Source organism: Apaloderma vittatum, unplaced genomic scaffold, assembly GCF_000703405.1.
Source record: "Apaloderma vittatum isolate BGI_N311 unplaced genomic scaffold, ASM70340v1 scaffold4328, whole genome shotgun sequence".
Lineage (NCBI taxonomy): Eukaryota > Metazoa > Chordata > Aves > Trogoniformes > Trogonidae > Apaloderma > Apaloderma vittatum.
In genome coordinates, this window is record NW_009730087.1 from 117,479 (window position 1) to 131,962 (window position 14,484).

General features: G+C 38.5%; 1 protein-coding gene across 1 annotated transcript in view; it reads right to left on the minus strand.

The window, feature by feature from the left end:
• Positions 1-6,555: 6,555 nt before the first annotated feature.
• The window catches only part of MRPL15 (mitochondrial ribosomal protein L15), an 8,122-nt gene continuing 193 nt past the window's right edge, over positions 6,556-14,484 (minus strand). Inside the window, exons 2-5 of the mRNA XM_009874647.1 lie at positions 11,659-11,816; positions 8,919-9,084; positions 8,312-8,435; positions 6,556-7,121 (exon numbers count right to left, since the gene is read on the minus strand). Coding sequence (XP_009872949.1) covers positions 6,784-7,121; positions 8,312-8,435; positions 8,919-9,084; positions 11,659-11,816 — 786 coding nt within the window. The 3' untranslated portion in view covers positions 6,556-6,783. The remainder of the gene's footprint in view (positions 7,122-8,311; positions 8,436-8,918; positions 9,085-11,658; positions 11,817-14,484) is intronic.

The following is a 14,484-nucleotide window of genomic DNA, read 5'->3' on the forward strand; positions in this document are numbered from 1 at the left end:
CTTGCTGGATACAGGAACAATGCTTGGAAACAAGATCCCTGCAGGGCTGAAAACTACAGGACAACAAAGAAAATCTAAAATGTATTCTTTAAATAATTTCTTGAATAGTTAAAGTTCAGAACAGTACAGTCAGCAAAAACAACGAGCAACTAAACATGCAGTGGAGTTTCAGTGGTGCTTGCAGAATACTCACGCATTTCTGATTCTGGAATCTCTTCAGACAGAGAATTTCATACCTTGATTCTCACGTTCCCAAGTCTACGCATATTATCTTTTCTTTTGCTAGGGCCACCTACAGTACCACAGCTGCTTGGCAGTGCCCAGTGGGTTCTGCTGCCATTGCAGTTTCCTAATATGCTGCAGGCAAAGTCATCCAGCTCAGCTGAGAGCAACAGTAAACACCTGTCTTTAATGACAGAAAGGTTGGAGGCTTCCAATAACAACAATAACTACAAAACTCAACAACAAAGTCACAATATAGGCCAGACATTTCACAAGTCCTAGAAGTCAGGGCAGTAGCAATGTTACACCAGCCAAATATAACATAAAACCAGTAGAATAATATTTTGTCTGGAACAGTCTCAAGCCTAGTACATGGCCCATACTCAGACTGCCTGCTGTGGTGATTAGTGTGATTGTCTTGCCAAAAGAAAAGAAAAAGGATAAATGATTGCCTGTGCACTAAAAATCAAACACAGGGACCCAGAAATCACTGAAAATAGCAGAAATTACAAGTCCAAATCTGTAGAAGAACCAGTCCCAAATCTGTCCTTTATACAAACAAGGCAATTCATCACAGTCGTCATAAGGGGGTCCCTAGAAGGCACGCAGGACTGCATGTTCTCAGCAAGCAGTGAGACGCAGATATCATCTGTATATATAAGTATCTGTCACCTTCTCTAACCACTACAAGCATCATATGCTGCAGGAGACACCTCAGAGAGGCACTGTCCTCCTCTCCCATTTTTCCTTTTGCAAATTCTGGTCACTTTAATTTCCATGCTTTGCTTACAGAGGGAATACATAGAGCTAGCACAAACATCAACGTGTTACATGAGTGCCAAAGAAGGCTGGCAGATGAATTTTGAACAGCAACACCAATGCAGAGCTGGGATTTGGGAGTCATCCACCTTGAAAGAGTCAGAGGCTTCCAAGGGTAGATGCCACTGTTTTCTGTATCCTGGAAAAGTTGCTGTGTCCAATAGTAAAATAACACTGATTGTCTGTTTGCCCGCATTTCACCTTTTGTGGCACACGAAGTTATCTTCTGACTTGTTTTCTATGAAATCAGGATGTTTATTTTCAAGGACAAATACAACCTAGTACATCAAGCTGGAGAAGTACCTAACAGTGAGCTATGCAATCCTCTAGCAATACATGGATCCCTAAGAAGAGCTTCCAACAACTAACTTCAAGGATCTTGGGTCACTGAAAACCCAGGAGTGGGATTCAGCTCCAGCTACTTGTCCAGAGTGTGTATGAGTGTGCTGTACGGTGGAAAGCCGGCCACAGGCAGTGGAGCCTAGAGTGAGATTTAGTTGCTCAGCTTTCTGCTTCAGGCTAAATGCAGCCATTCTCTAGAATGACTGTGCCAGTCAGACTACTACTATGAAATGGGCTTAAAAATTTGTCTATGTGGAAGCCATGCAAATTTAGAATTGCATTAATTTTGAAATAAAGACAATGCCTCACCATACTAAATTTATGGTAACTTCGATTCCAACTTTTAAGGCTCTGAACCACAAAACAAAGTAAACCATTCAACAAGTAAAGAAAGTATCTCCCTTGTCAGATATTAAGAGTGATTTTCTTAAAGTACTCCACATTGGGAGCAAAGCAAACTACACCAGCATCCCACACAGACACACAAAAAAATCCATAGAGAATTAGTTTACTGTAAATTTATACATCCACTTAGTTTGCACAGACTGCTCTATGTACACAAACCTCTAGCTGTCATTGCCTGCCCAAGTAATAACAATAAAAACATTAATATCAAGAAACAGCAGACTTCCAGGCAAGTCTGCCATATTTGTACATTAAAGACCAGAGAGGTTAATTCTACGAGGAGACAGTGAATCTAACAGAGGCTGGGCTTCCAAAAGTGCAAGAGAGACCAATTTGGGCATTGATACATTGAATGCAAAATTGCCTATTCATTTAGGCTTGTATCTGGTGCATGTAATTCTGAGTTAAGTGCACAGACACCCTTTTAGGAGGGCCCCTTAACTCTGAATAAAAAACTCTGAATCCACTGCTGAAACGATTCTCCAACCCAGTCAACGTGTGTCTTGGAATCTACAAGGTTAACAAGTAAACAACATTGCTGTTGACATTTTTAACAACAAAAGCAACACCAGTCCAGGAAACTCAAGCCATGAAAAACCCTCTCATATAAACAGATGCAGGAATGATCAACACTTTTCCTGCTCAAGGCACATAAAACAACCAGATTTTGAAACCCAGAGTGGGCCAGACAGGATGACACTGTGAGAATGACTGAGCCCTGTAGTTCCCACCACTACAACAGGAGAAGTGAGAAGAGACCTTGGGAAGATGCAGATGTAACAGAGAATATTAACGAAGGGAGACAGAATAGAACTGAGGACAGTTTGCTTTCACTGAGAAACCAGTAATTCTTCAGACAATGCCATGTATTTCTGCTACAAAAGACCAAGATGGGCCACCTGGGCTAGGAGATGAAGGAGTTTAAAAGATTGTTTTCCTTTAATGGGCAAGAATTGTCATACCCAGACTCCTAACTACGTTTTTTCATAGACTAAACCGTAACAATAAACTGGAGCAGAGACCGTGAGTTGTATAACACTATTCTCATTTGATCATTGATCAAGATATTTGGGACAGACACAGTATTTTTCTCATTTCAGATACATGTAAATACAACACTTCAAATACTTGAAACTAAGAACTAGTTTAACAATTTCAAATTAGAGACAATTTTTTACCAAACTTGTGAGCATTCAGCATCTTTGCAGCAGCATTTTAAGTTTTAGCAATAAAAGAAAATAATAAAATAGCAATGGGAAGCTATTTTCATAATTGATCACTTTTATATGACTTCCTGGAGCACTAACATCAATTCTGCTTGTATGTCAAAACAATGTTGGCACACTGCCAGTGAAGCCACAGATCAGGGCCACTCATTTATTCATTTATTCCTTTTTGGAAATCAGTGAACAGTATAGCCAACTTTTGGTTGTTAAACACAAATATTGTAGTATGAAGCTTTTGTTGTACATATGAATAGAGGGAAAATATACAAATTTTAACCAGCTTCAAGTCTGCAGTCAGCCACCTTTAAATACAGTATTCACTGGTTAGCAGCCTATTTAAGTATATCTAAGTATAGTCTAGCATTGACTTGTTAGTAGCCTGTCTCCTAAGAAATAGGTGATTTCTAATTATAAAGGTATGATGAAATAACAAGGTAGGTACATACTCGTTCAGAGGTCTATTTTGATTTCGGTCTCAGCTATGCAATCATTATTATCAAGGCACCACTCAAAAGTATGATGTTGATAAAAATTTACATGGCTTTCAGTATTTTATGGCACAAATGTTTCCTTTCCTCAGCTACTCGATGCTCTTCCGGTTACAGCAGATTGGGTGTTCTTGCTGTGTAATACATTGTTGCAGATGAAAAACCGCTATCAAAACAGGATATCCAAGGCAATCATTTATCTTACGAACATGAAAACATGGTACATGTTAAAAGAATGGCATTTCTCTTCAACTTATTAGTCAAAAATTAGCCACCACTGGCTTAGAGTCTTTCATCAGTGAGCCTGACCCTTCATATAAACAACAGTCCACTGGGAGGTTGTTTACTAGGGATTTATTAGAAACCTTGTCAATAACTTGTGCTTTTGATAATTCTGTATTCAGTTGCCAGGAGACTTGTGTTCGTGACGAGATAAAATGAACAGGAAATCCTCTATAGCCTTGTCCCTTTTTTCACTAGTAAATAAAAATCAGAACAACTGTTATAAAATACTAGCTACTGTAAACAGCAGAGAGAAAAAAAAAACCCAAGCATTGCATATTTTAAATAAAGTTAATATACAGCCCTTTTCGCCCTCTCCAATTATAAGATGATAAAAAGATCACCTTTATAAAGCAGAATGACCGGATTTTGTGGAACGTGGCTGTTTTGGCTCCAAGGTATTTGTAGTGCTATAGTATCAGAGTCAGGATACAGCTGCCTTGTGACTAAGACGTCGTGCACTGAATAAGTGCTATCCAATCCCTCAACGTCACCAGACATCTGTTTCCTGTTTTCATTCTTTCTTTCACTGTTATCATTTTATCCAAGTTACCCTTTCACCTGAAAACCATTTAGAAACCTATAGAAGCCAGTGCGTGCACATGTGTGTATCAAAGAAGCTGATTTAAGAAAAAAAAAAATTGCCGAGAGCAATTTGTTCATTTTAATACAAACAACAGGAGTGGAAACAAAGTTGCCTTCCTCCCCTCTTCTCCTCCCAAAAATACACAATGATACATAAACACTTTTGTCTTCTGGTCTTCACTAATATGACTAACTTCCTTCTTCACTTCCAGTTAAGTAGCTTTCCTGTTGAGTACCACCACCTCCACAAAATACAATTGTGAATTGATTCATAAAAACAGAAACATTATGGCACAAATAAGGGAAGGCAATAAATACTCTTCCCCCCCCCACTCCTTCCCAAATGTAGTATTGTAACAACAAAAAGAAAATAAAAGAAAAAAAAAAGTATTGCTTGTCATTTAAGGTTCCAAACCAACAATCATCAGGATGCAGAACAGGATACATCTAAAGTGAGAAAGTTATTTACTCCACATTCAAGTTAACACTAGCTATACTTTTTTTGGCACACACTATTATTCTTAATGTGCCAAAAAGTGTTGTGCACTTTATAAAATATGAATGTTAACACCACTAAGACCAAATTCCTGCTATTCACAATCCAGTTTTATATTGGTGTTGTTTTGCTATGTTTCACCTGTACTTAAACCACAAGTCAGGAGAACGACCGCTACTGATAGCATCTAACAGACATGAACAACAATAGAAGCCAAAGAGTAAATTGTCAAAAATTAGTGACTTTCCATTGATTCATAGAATGGCCTAAGCTGGAAGGGACCTTAGAGATCATTTAATCAGCACAAGAATAGAAGACTTGCTTTATTTTGTTTTGCAATTACAGATGCTCATATCCATAGACAAGGCAGAAAAAATCTGGGCTGGATGACAAACATCAATAAAAAAATTTGCGTGCTTCTTGTTATTCTCTGAAAGAAAAAGAAGATATTTCTAATTAGTTTTTTTTCTTCCCGTCTTGAGGTATCTGAGTGAAATACAGGTGTTATACAGGAGAAAAAGGAGATGCTGACACTCATAGGGCTTTCCCGAGGAGATGGGACCATTTGGCAGCTACAGGAAACTGCAAGTAACATTTCCGAAGGCACATGAAAATTGGAAAGCAAGACGACTTCTTGTGTTCTGGGCCACGTTGCTTGCATCCTAATAACTAAATTATCCCTATTTCAATGTCAAATTCAGCTTCCACTAGAGTTTATGTAATCATGAAGCATCACATTATCTTCTGAGGAGTCAGAGCAAGTTTTGACAGATTAATTTAGTCTCCTCTCTCATCTTTCAATTTACTGCTTGGTTCATCACTCCAAACACAACTTTTTCTGTTTGAAATCTAGAATACTCCCACATATGAATAATACAATATTCTTGAGCAGCTGACAAAACAAGCATTTGTTGGAAAATATTTTTCAAGACTGTGTCAAGTTGGCATGATTAAAACACTGCTTGCCATAAAAATAATTTGTTCATAATTTTTCACAAGACATAAATTCATTTGTCCACTGTCACATATGCAACTCACGATCAAGCTGAAAACGGAATCTTAAATTGTGTACCTTGTCAATCACATCCCCATCCTTCATAATCTACTATCACTTCCTAATATTCATTGACTCTAGACTCCGCTATACATTTTTAGTAATGACATATTTTTATCTGCATAAGTTTTAAATTCTGTTTGAATTATAAAAGCCATCGATTTGAGATTCCTATCTTTTTTTTTCTTTTTCTAAATTGATATACAAAGCTCTTTTAAACTGCACACCTTGTCTTTCTCAAATTTACCTGAAGAAATAAGACAAATATCAAGACCTCTTAAGCTCTACTATTGATGAAAATGGAAAACCCAAAATATTGCTAGAGAATTGAAGAGGTTTGTGAATTCTTCTGCACTTTATTTCTGGTTGTTTTTAATTTTCCCGATGCAAAAGTAGACAGTCTACCTCTTAGAGGTAGTCAAGATATCATTTTCTAAAACAAATTATAATGTTATGTAATGTGATTGTAAAAGTACTGTCAGTTTTGTATAGCCATGTTTTCGATTTTAAACTGAAGGGGGAAAAATATAAACTAATTATTAGGTGAAGTTACTCTTTGGAAACATCCTCCAAAGTAAATGTAGCATCAAAACGTTTTGTCTGAAAAAATAACTGGCAAGTCATCACAAGAGAAAGTGCCTAAACACACACTTTGTGTCAGACTCTACACCCTCTCCAAATGCTAAGACTTTTCATAATTGTATTATGTCAATAAAGTCGAGAGCTACACCAGAAGATTACATAAAAATTTATGTTTCGTCTAGAATAACAGAAATCTTAAAAAAACAAACAAACACCACTTCGTATCCATTAGTTCATACCCAGATGTTTCCTGTACACCTGCAGTTGTCTCCAGTCCCGAAATCAGGAGCTATAGTATTTTAACAGCCTCTCATCAGTTGGTTTTAGAATTTTCTTGTCTGCCATGTTTACGATCCATCCTGGAGCAAGACCAAAAAATATCTGTCTAGGATCCTTGCGTGTGCTTAACATTTTGAAGAGTTCATCCTTAGTTATGTCTGGCAAGGTGTAGCCGTACTTCTTGGCAAGTTCAAGCCTGGCTTCCTCAACCTTTGCTGGATCCGCCAGGTACCCGCGCGTCCCGGCGTCGGTGTAGTAACGGACAAGATCTTCGGGAGGAAGCATTCGCTTTGGGATAGGCTGGCCGCGCAGAAAAAACACCGCTGGCTTACATAAAATTTCTGCGGGCAAACAGGAAAGAAAATTAGATGCTACGCTTTCTAATACATATTTTAAAACGTCAAATGACACCTCCTTATTTAGTACTTTGTGCTAAATAGATTACTAAACTCTCCTTAAAAAGCATCAGGCAAAACCCCAAATCTTAAGAGCATTCTTATTCAGAATGAGATAGTGGTTTACAAGTTCCACTTAACCAGACAAAACTCTGTTTTAATTCATATTTATAGTGACAATTGGGATGAATTATTCCTTCTATTATATTTAGAATGCATACATTGGGAAGGTACAATAACTAAACTAGATGCCACCATTTATTTAAAGGACTGGCTTTCAGGTTAGAAGCAATGCATTTGCATGACTACTCACACAGCACACCAACAAATATCAAATTGAGTGCTTCTGTAAATATTTTAAAGAATCAACAGCACATGCACCTATTTAGCAGTCATCTGTGAGACTATCCTCCCCAAGTTTTACCAAATTTGGTGCGTTACATCCCAGAGTCTTTTAACCTTAGTATTGTGATTATTTTCTGGACTGGAAAAAGAGAACTTCTATTACTCCAGGGTTACACATTTTGCACACTAAAAATGTCTATTTGTCTCGTTCAGAGGCTCATTCACACACGAAAGCTCCATTATTGTCAATAAAAACTGCATGAATGAATATTAGGCAGGATGCAGCCTCAAGCAAAGCAAAGCCTCATTCTTCAGTGAAAGTGTTCTGAAAACAATGGCCATTTTGACTGGAACGATTCTGAGCTTCTGTAACTTAGTTATTTCCTCACTTTAAATGGAAAGGTATTTTAAATTAAAAACTATAACCCCCTACAGTGTTTTTTAAAACCTTTTTCCCCTGAATTTTCTTAGTGCTATTACACATGTGAGAAAGTCAGAAGACAAAAATTCAAAGAAACAATCTTTTATTATTTCCTCTATTTACAAAGCTACTTGGATTTCTTTAACTGGCTGATTGGTAAGCCACTAACACTGGTAAGGCTAAACACATCAATGGTTAAAGCAAAACTGAGGACGAATTACAGTTCAACACTTTGCTAACAACATGGTGTTGATGCTTTAAGAATAGAAGTGGATGGTTTTCCAGCAAGAACTATGTTTGAAACTTTGCTTTGGATCATATAATCTTTGCATATTTAAAAAAGCAAAAAACAAAAAGCAGAAATTCTTACCCAAACTCCTAGGATCATAGAATGAAGTTGTTACAACACCTCCATTTTTTTCTATGGCTGCAATTGCTAATTCAGATGCCCTCTGCACTTCAATATTTACTTTTGCTGAGAAAATATCAGCACCCTGTAAATTTCAACACATAGAGTAACATCAAAATGAGTATTTTAGGACATACATTTACTCTTCTCCGCAAAGCTGTAAGAAACATTAAATCCTGTAAAATATTATGATTTGTCTGATCTCTGCACCAAGACAGACGACCAAAGTGCTCTCACTCAGTCACCCAGGCTGAATGAAAAATAAACCTTTAACTTTACAAAATATTTACACATTTCTTTCAGTACATTCCAGTCTTCTGTTGTAAAATACTTGTTCGACTTCTCCTTCTGTGCTCCTTAACTACCATTTTTGTAGTCTCCGAGGTCTTAAAACATCAGACTGAGTGATTTTTGCTAAGACACAGTGCCCTCTAGTGGATTTACTACCACAAAAACTCCACAGGAAAGCTTCCAAAACATTGGAAGGACAATCTGACAGCCTGGTACGGGAAAACCGAAAACCCAAGGTTTTACAGTGACCGAAGCAGTAAGTGTCCTGTATGTATACCTCCTCCACCAGCTGCACACCATAATCCCTTTTGAGAGGTTGCACTGTTACACCTCTGGCATTAGTGAGCTGTGTCAAGTCAATCGGTTGTGTGGGGTCAACTCTGCCCAAATCGATCAGGTACTGCAGCCTCTGAAGACTGAGTGGTTGATACTGACGTCTGCGGCTGGGAAAACAAAACAAAACCCAAAAAACACAAGAAACAGAACAATGAGAAATTAACGAGATAGTTACAAAACTGACCCTTCAACAGTAGCTGGTCTACCAACACGCGCCACACTGTATTCCATTTTCCACCTATGCCTAAAACTACCAAGTTAATGTTTAAAACACAATCACCCATAAGCCAAAATTTTAACTTTAATTGAATGCAAGTACAAGTACTTGTTACAGCCCATGACTCCATTATGCCTTCAGGTTTGCTCACAACCCCCACCTCCAATATGTTATTAATATTTTTGCTGTTGCTGAGCTCAGTTCACTCCAGAATACTTCTCTATATGCTGACTGGTTTAAGGAACCAGCAATACATGAAGAAATTGAAGTTTCAGCACTTCTTGGTAGGCAAAGAAGATTATAAATAACTATTATAAATAACTATTATCCTTAAAGTGAATCTGGCTCAGTAGCCTAATGCAGAAAATGTGACACACAACCCTGCCAGTTAAAACCAAATATACCCCTCCCATGCAAATTTGGTCAGACTATCAAGCAAAGCCTGCATGTGCTCCTGTATAGCTTGCCTCTACCTCCCAAGATTTCTTAGTTCAGTACCACTGTACCTGACACCTCAAGTGTTAAATGGAATCTTCCTTAAAAATACCACCAAGGAAGACAAATACTGAGAAAATTTGCATTAACTCATATCTCCATATTAACTCATTCTTATGGCAGGCTACATAAGAAAGACAAGCAGCAGAATTTGCACTGTCAGACAGTTCCTAACAGAGTAACAGTTAAGTAAGCAGAGGAACGCTATTGCAGACAGAAAGAGCAAGGTGAAGACAAACAGGCAAAGATGTTGCTCCCATCATGACACAACAGTATCTCTCAAGTGCACTTACGGTGTTCACTAATAAAACATTTACAATAGTCTGGCACCGAAATGTTGCGAACACTGAAAAATTGTAGGGTGCCTTATTTTGTTTCCGCACGCTGTCAGATGTGGTTAGTAAGACCCTATTAATTTCTTCTAACTGCAGAAGCTTGGATTTTTGCTGTCAGCTATTCATGAACTTCTAATGTTAAGGTAAGGGGCTCAGTGTCTGCATTCTGCAGCATCTCCTTCGCAGGACTGTGGATCTACACTCTGTCTTCAGCTACTGGAAGTGCATAATAACTTAAGGAAACAGGAGGAAATGACAGTATTTGGAAACAAAGAGTTTGAGTCACACTTCAAAACTAGTAAGACACACTGAGAAAACCTTTAACGAACAGGACAGGTCTGTAAGTTACACAGCATGCATCAGGAATGGAAATATAAAAATGCACAGCTGTTTTGTGAAGTTATGCCAGCAAATGAAGCATGAAATCACAGAACCATTCACGTTGGAAAAGACCCCTGGGATCTTAAAATTCAACCATTAATGCTACTCTACAAAGCTCACCTCAAACTATATCCCCCAACACCACATCTAAACGACATTTGAACACATCCAGGGATGGTGACTCAATCACCTCCCTGGGCAGCCTATTCCAATGTCTGACTGCTCTTTCTGTGGAAAAAATTTTCCTAATGTCCAGTCTAAATCTACCCTGTTGCAGTTTGAAGCCATCACCTCTCATTCTATCACTAATTACCTGTGAGAAGAGACCAGCACCAACCTCTCTATAAAGTCCTTTCAGGTAATTGCAGAGAGTGATGAGGTCTCCTCTCAGCCTTCTCTTCTTCAAACTAAACAGCCCCATTTCCTTCAATCACTCTTCATAAGATTTATTCCCCAGTCCCTTGACCAACTTTGTTGCCCTCCTCTGCACTCGCTCCAGCACCTCAAGATCTCTCTCGTATTGAGGTGCCCAAAACTGGACACAGTACTCAAGGTGTGGCCTCACCACTCAGCATGGGTTAAACTGCAAGTTTAACAATTCACAAATATTTGCACATTAACCTTTTAATTCTTGAACTGTTTGCTACGTGTGACACGTTTCTGTTACTACTGCCTGTAACAGCATTGTATGGGTATGGAAGTTTTCATGACTTACCCAAAAGCAACAAAATGTTTAATGGCCCAGGTAACGTATATGCTATCTTAGGCAACAAAACCAGTTTTAAAGAACCAGATTATTTTTTTTAAAAAAGATTTTTTAATTGTCCACATAAGTGAAGAATATGAGTAAAACACTGGCATACAGCTCTCCAGCTAAGCAACTGGAAAAAAGAATGATTGCAAACATTAAAAAGTCATTTTAATAGGTTATCTGCTGTGCAGACTAAGAGAGAAACAAGCATGCATGGACACCTCTTAGGAGAAATGCACTTTGCCTTAGGAAGAAGGGTAGCCCGCTACATATGAGGCATTATGCAAAGAGAAGCATAAATAAGCAGAGTTAAACCAATAGAAAACAAAGCGAATTCATTAAAAAAAGAATCTCACAAGAAATGGGAGGTTCTGCTGCTAAGGAAGCTAACAACCTGAGAGGAATATCTCATTTTCAATTAGGCCTGTTTGGACTGGCTTCAGAAGAAAGATCAGGAAAAGCAGACAATGATTGATTTCTGAGTAAATGTAAAGCAACTTACCTGTGACCCTCATTAAACCCATATTTTGGTATGGCCAAGTAAAATGGAGTTTGACCACCCTCAAAGCCTAATCGGGGGCGATTTCCTCTTTGTCTTTCTCCTTTGTGACCTCGACCACACTTCCTACCTCCATATCTTCCACGGCCACGTCTTTTCTCCTTGAAAATAACACGATACATTTAGTCAGCTACTTTGGAGATAGTATCTGTAAAACGTAAGATTTCAGAAATTAAAAAAAATTACAAAAATGCCGATTCTTGAGGTAAAATTAAGAGAGAGCTCTTTTCTAAGTGGAAACATAGCCAGAAAAGCAGTTTTCATTTTTTTTGTGAAGCACGGCTCTAGGCAGGTACGACAAATAATCTGAAAGCTGACATGAACACATATTGCAATAAAAGGAATACTAGTATTTAATCCTACCTCTTACACCCTGCAATCTCCAAGTTGGAGAATTTTCCTGATTTCACTATTGATATTTCCTTCTATTACATGAAAAAAGTTGCTCAGTGCTCAGAAGTTTTCAAAAATTGACAACTAAAAAGAAAAAAAAATAAGTCTACTTCAAGGCACAGTCTATATATGCCATGCACACATTTCCATGGTTTCAAATTTCTAAAGAGTCTGCAGCTATTGCAATTTCTATGGACTACAAATCAAAACAGAAGACTGTGTTTTAAATTCTTATTACTTTTTAAATTCAGACTGTGATACTAAGCTACTAGCTTTCTGAGCACATTAAAGCAGCATCACAGCCATAAGTGGCAGTTCAGCAACCTTCTTGCACTCATGTCCTATTTCTGCCAGCAGAAGCACTTGCACAGCTAAATGGTGAACAGGATCAAAGAGAGAAACAAAGGTAAAACTTCCCCCCCCCTTAATTTAAAAGCCGTATCATTCAATACAATTCATGGGTGTGCAAATACCTACAGGATTATAAAACAAGCAGTAAGCAAGCGTGGAAGTGAGCAGCTGGGAGAGACCACTATTAAATGAAGCAGTTCCAGCTCACCTGACCTAATCAAGTTTTCTGTATAAGACGACTTCATTTAAATGATAGACTGAAAAATCTGCAGCACTAAGTTCTCTTTGATTACCTTCTTTTATGCTTTGACAGGGACAGGACAGAGATACAAGCTTCAGAATCTGTGCTGCCATGCCACACGTGGTAGAGTTGACTGTTCAGCTCCAAGAGGCGTTATCATATCTGTTTATCACTTTGAGGAATCCATTTGACCTTACAAAGTTTTTCCCATGTAAGCTAATGTTCACTGGAGCATGAACACATGTGGAAGGAATAATGTCACGTTGCTAACTAGTCTCACATCTGCACAACACAATTCACACATTTACTGTTTTCCCTTGTGTTCCCCAATGTCAATCAGGCTGGGAGACACATGAAGCAACACGTTCTGAATAGTATTTGTACTGCTTATAAGCTAACTCTAGTTAAATCACAACACAGAATATTGAGTGAAACTTGGGTCTGAAAACTGCTCATTACATCATAGTACTTGATTATTAGCCTAACACCACAAAGACAAAAAAATTAATGGTTTATCCTCTTTTTTTGTATCTGCAAGTTTTTGAAAGTTATGGAGCACTTCATGCTCACTGAAATACTAGCAGAAAAGTCACTATGAGTGCACATCAGAAAAAAACCACACCAAAAGATCTGGAACATCATCTGACCCAAGATGCATGGCTTACCTGTACTAATATTAAATAGCACAGAGTTCGAGTGTGGTTTTATGCTCGACTAGGCCGTCCCTGCCACCAAAAGAAGCTGACTTGTCCCCAGTTCACTGTGTTTCTTTACTCGCAGCGCCTCTTGTGCTAACACAAGTGGTTGTGTGGCTCCACATTGGACAAGCCAGGGAATTCACCTAAGTGAAAACTAATTTTCAGCTGGTTTAGTTTCTGTTCCAGCTCACCGCAAAACCTCCAGAAGTGGGTATGAGTGTCTGGAGGCAGAGGGAGGGCACAGCTGCCCACCCTTTCTGGTAGTTGCCTGTACCTGCACCAGATTACAAGGATGACCTGGGTTAATACAAGTACATTGATAATACCTGGTTGCAAATGGAACATAATCAGTATGTTAACCAGATTTCAGACTGTCAGAGAAGCCAATCAAAACTACTTCTTTCGTTTCTGCAACTTCTGTTTGTGAAGCATTTGCTCTTGAATCTGCTTATTTGAGAACTTCATTAATCACAGAATAAGCTTGTCAGACACCAAAATAAAAATACCAGAAAAAAAGATCTGAGGTCACTTTGTACAAACTCCAACTGAAAGCAGCTAGCAGTAACGAACTTAACTAACTACTAGGGAACCTTTAGCACTGACAAGGAAGCACTGCTTGATGCTCCCCTTCATCTCTCTATTCCTGACTTCAGCCCTTGAGCCTACTCCCTGTTCTCTGATATCAATCTCCCCCAAATCAGGTGGGTTTCTTTTTTTTACTTCTCTATCACTATATTAGGAGATAGGGAGGAGCATATTTTAGAAAAAGCAACAGGAACAAGAATTGGGGGATTGCATCACTTTCCTTTTCTTTTTAAGCCTTTTAACCTTCCCTTTGCAAAAGTATTGCCCCACTCCACAAACATCTGGCATTTCATACCTTTTTACTGTCTACTCCTGCCCCCCAACGATGACCCTGAGGTTTTGTTAGGGCCACTTATCAGCAAGTTCTCTGTGGGCATGGCCGGGGATGCACCGGACATACAAAGGACCAGAACAAGGCCAACACACACAACTCTGCCACCCACTCCTCATCCTTTTCTCTCCTGTTTTGTCCAGATCTTTCTCTCGAGCCTGCCGCAGCCT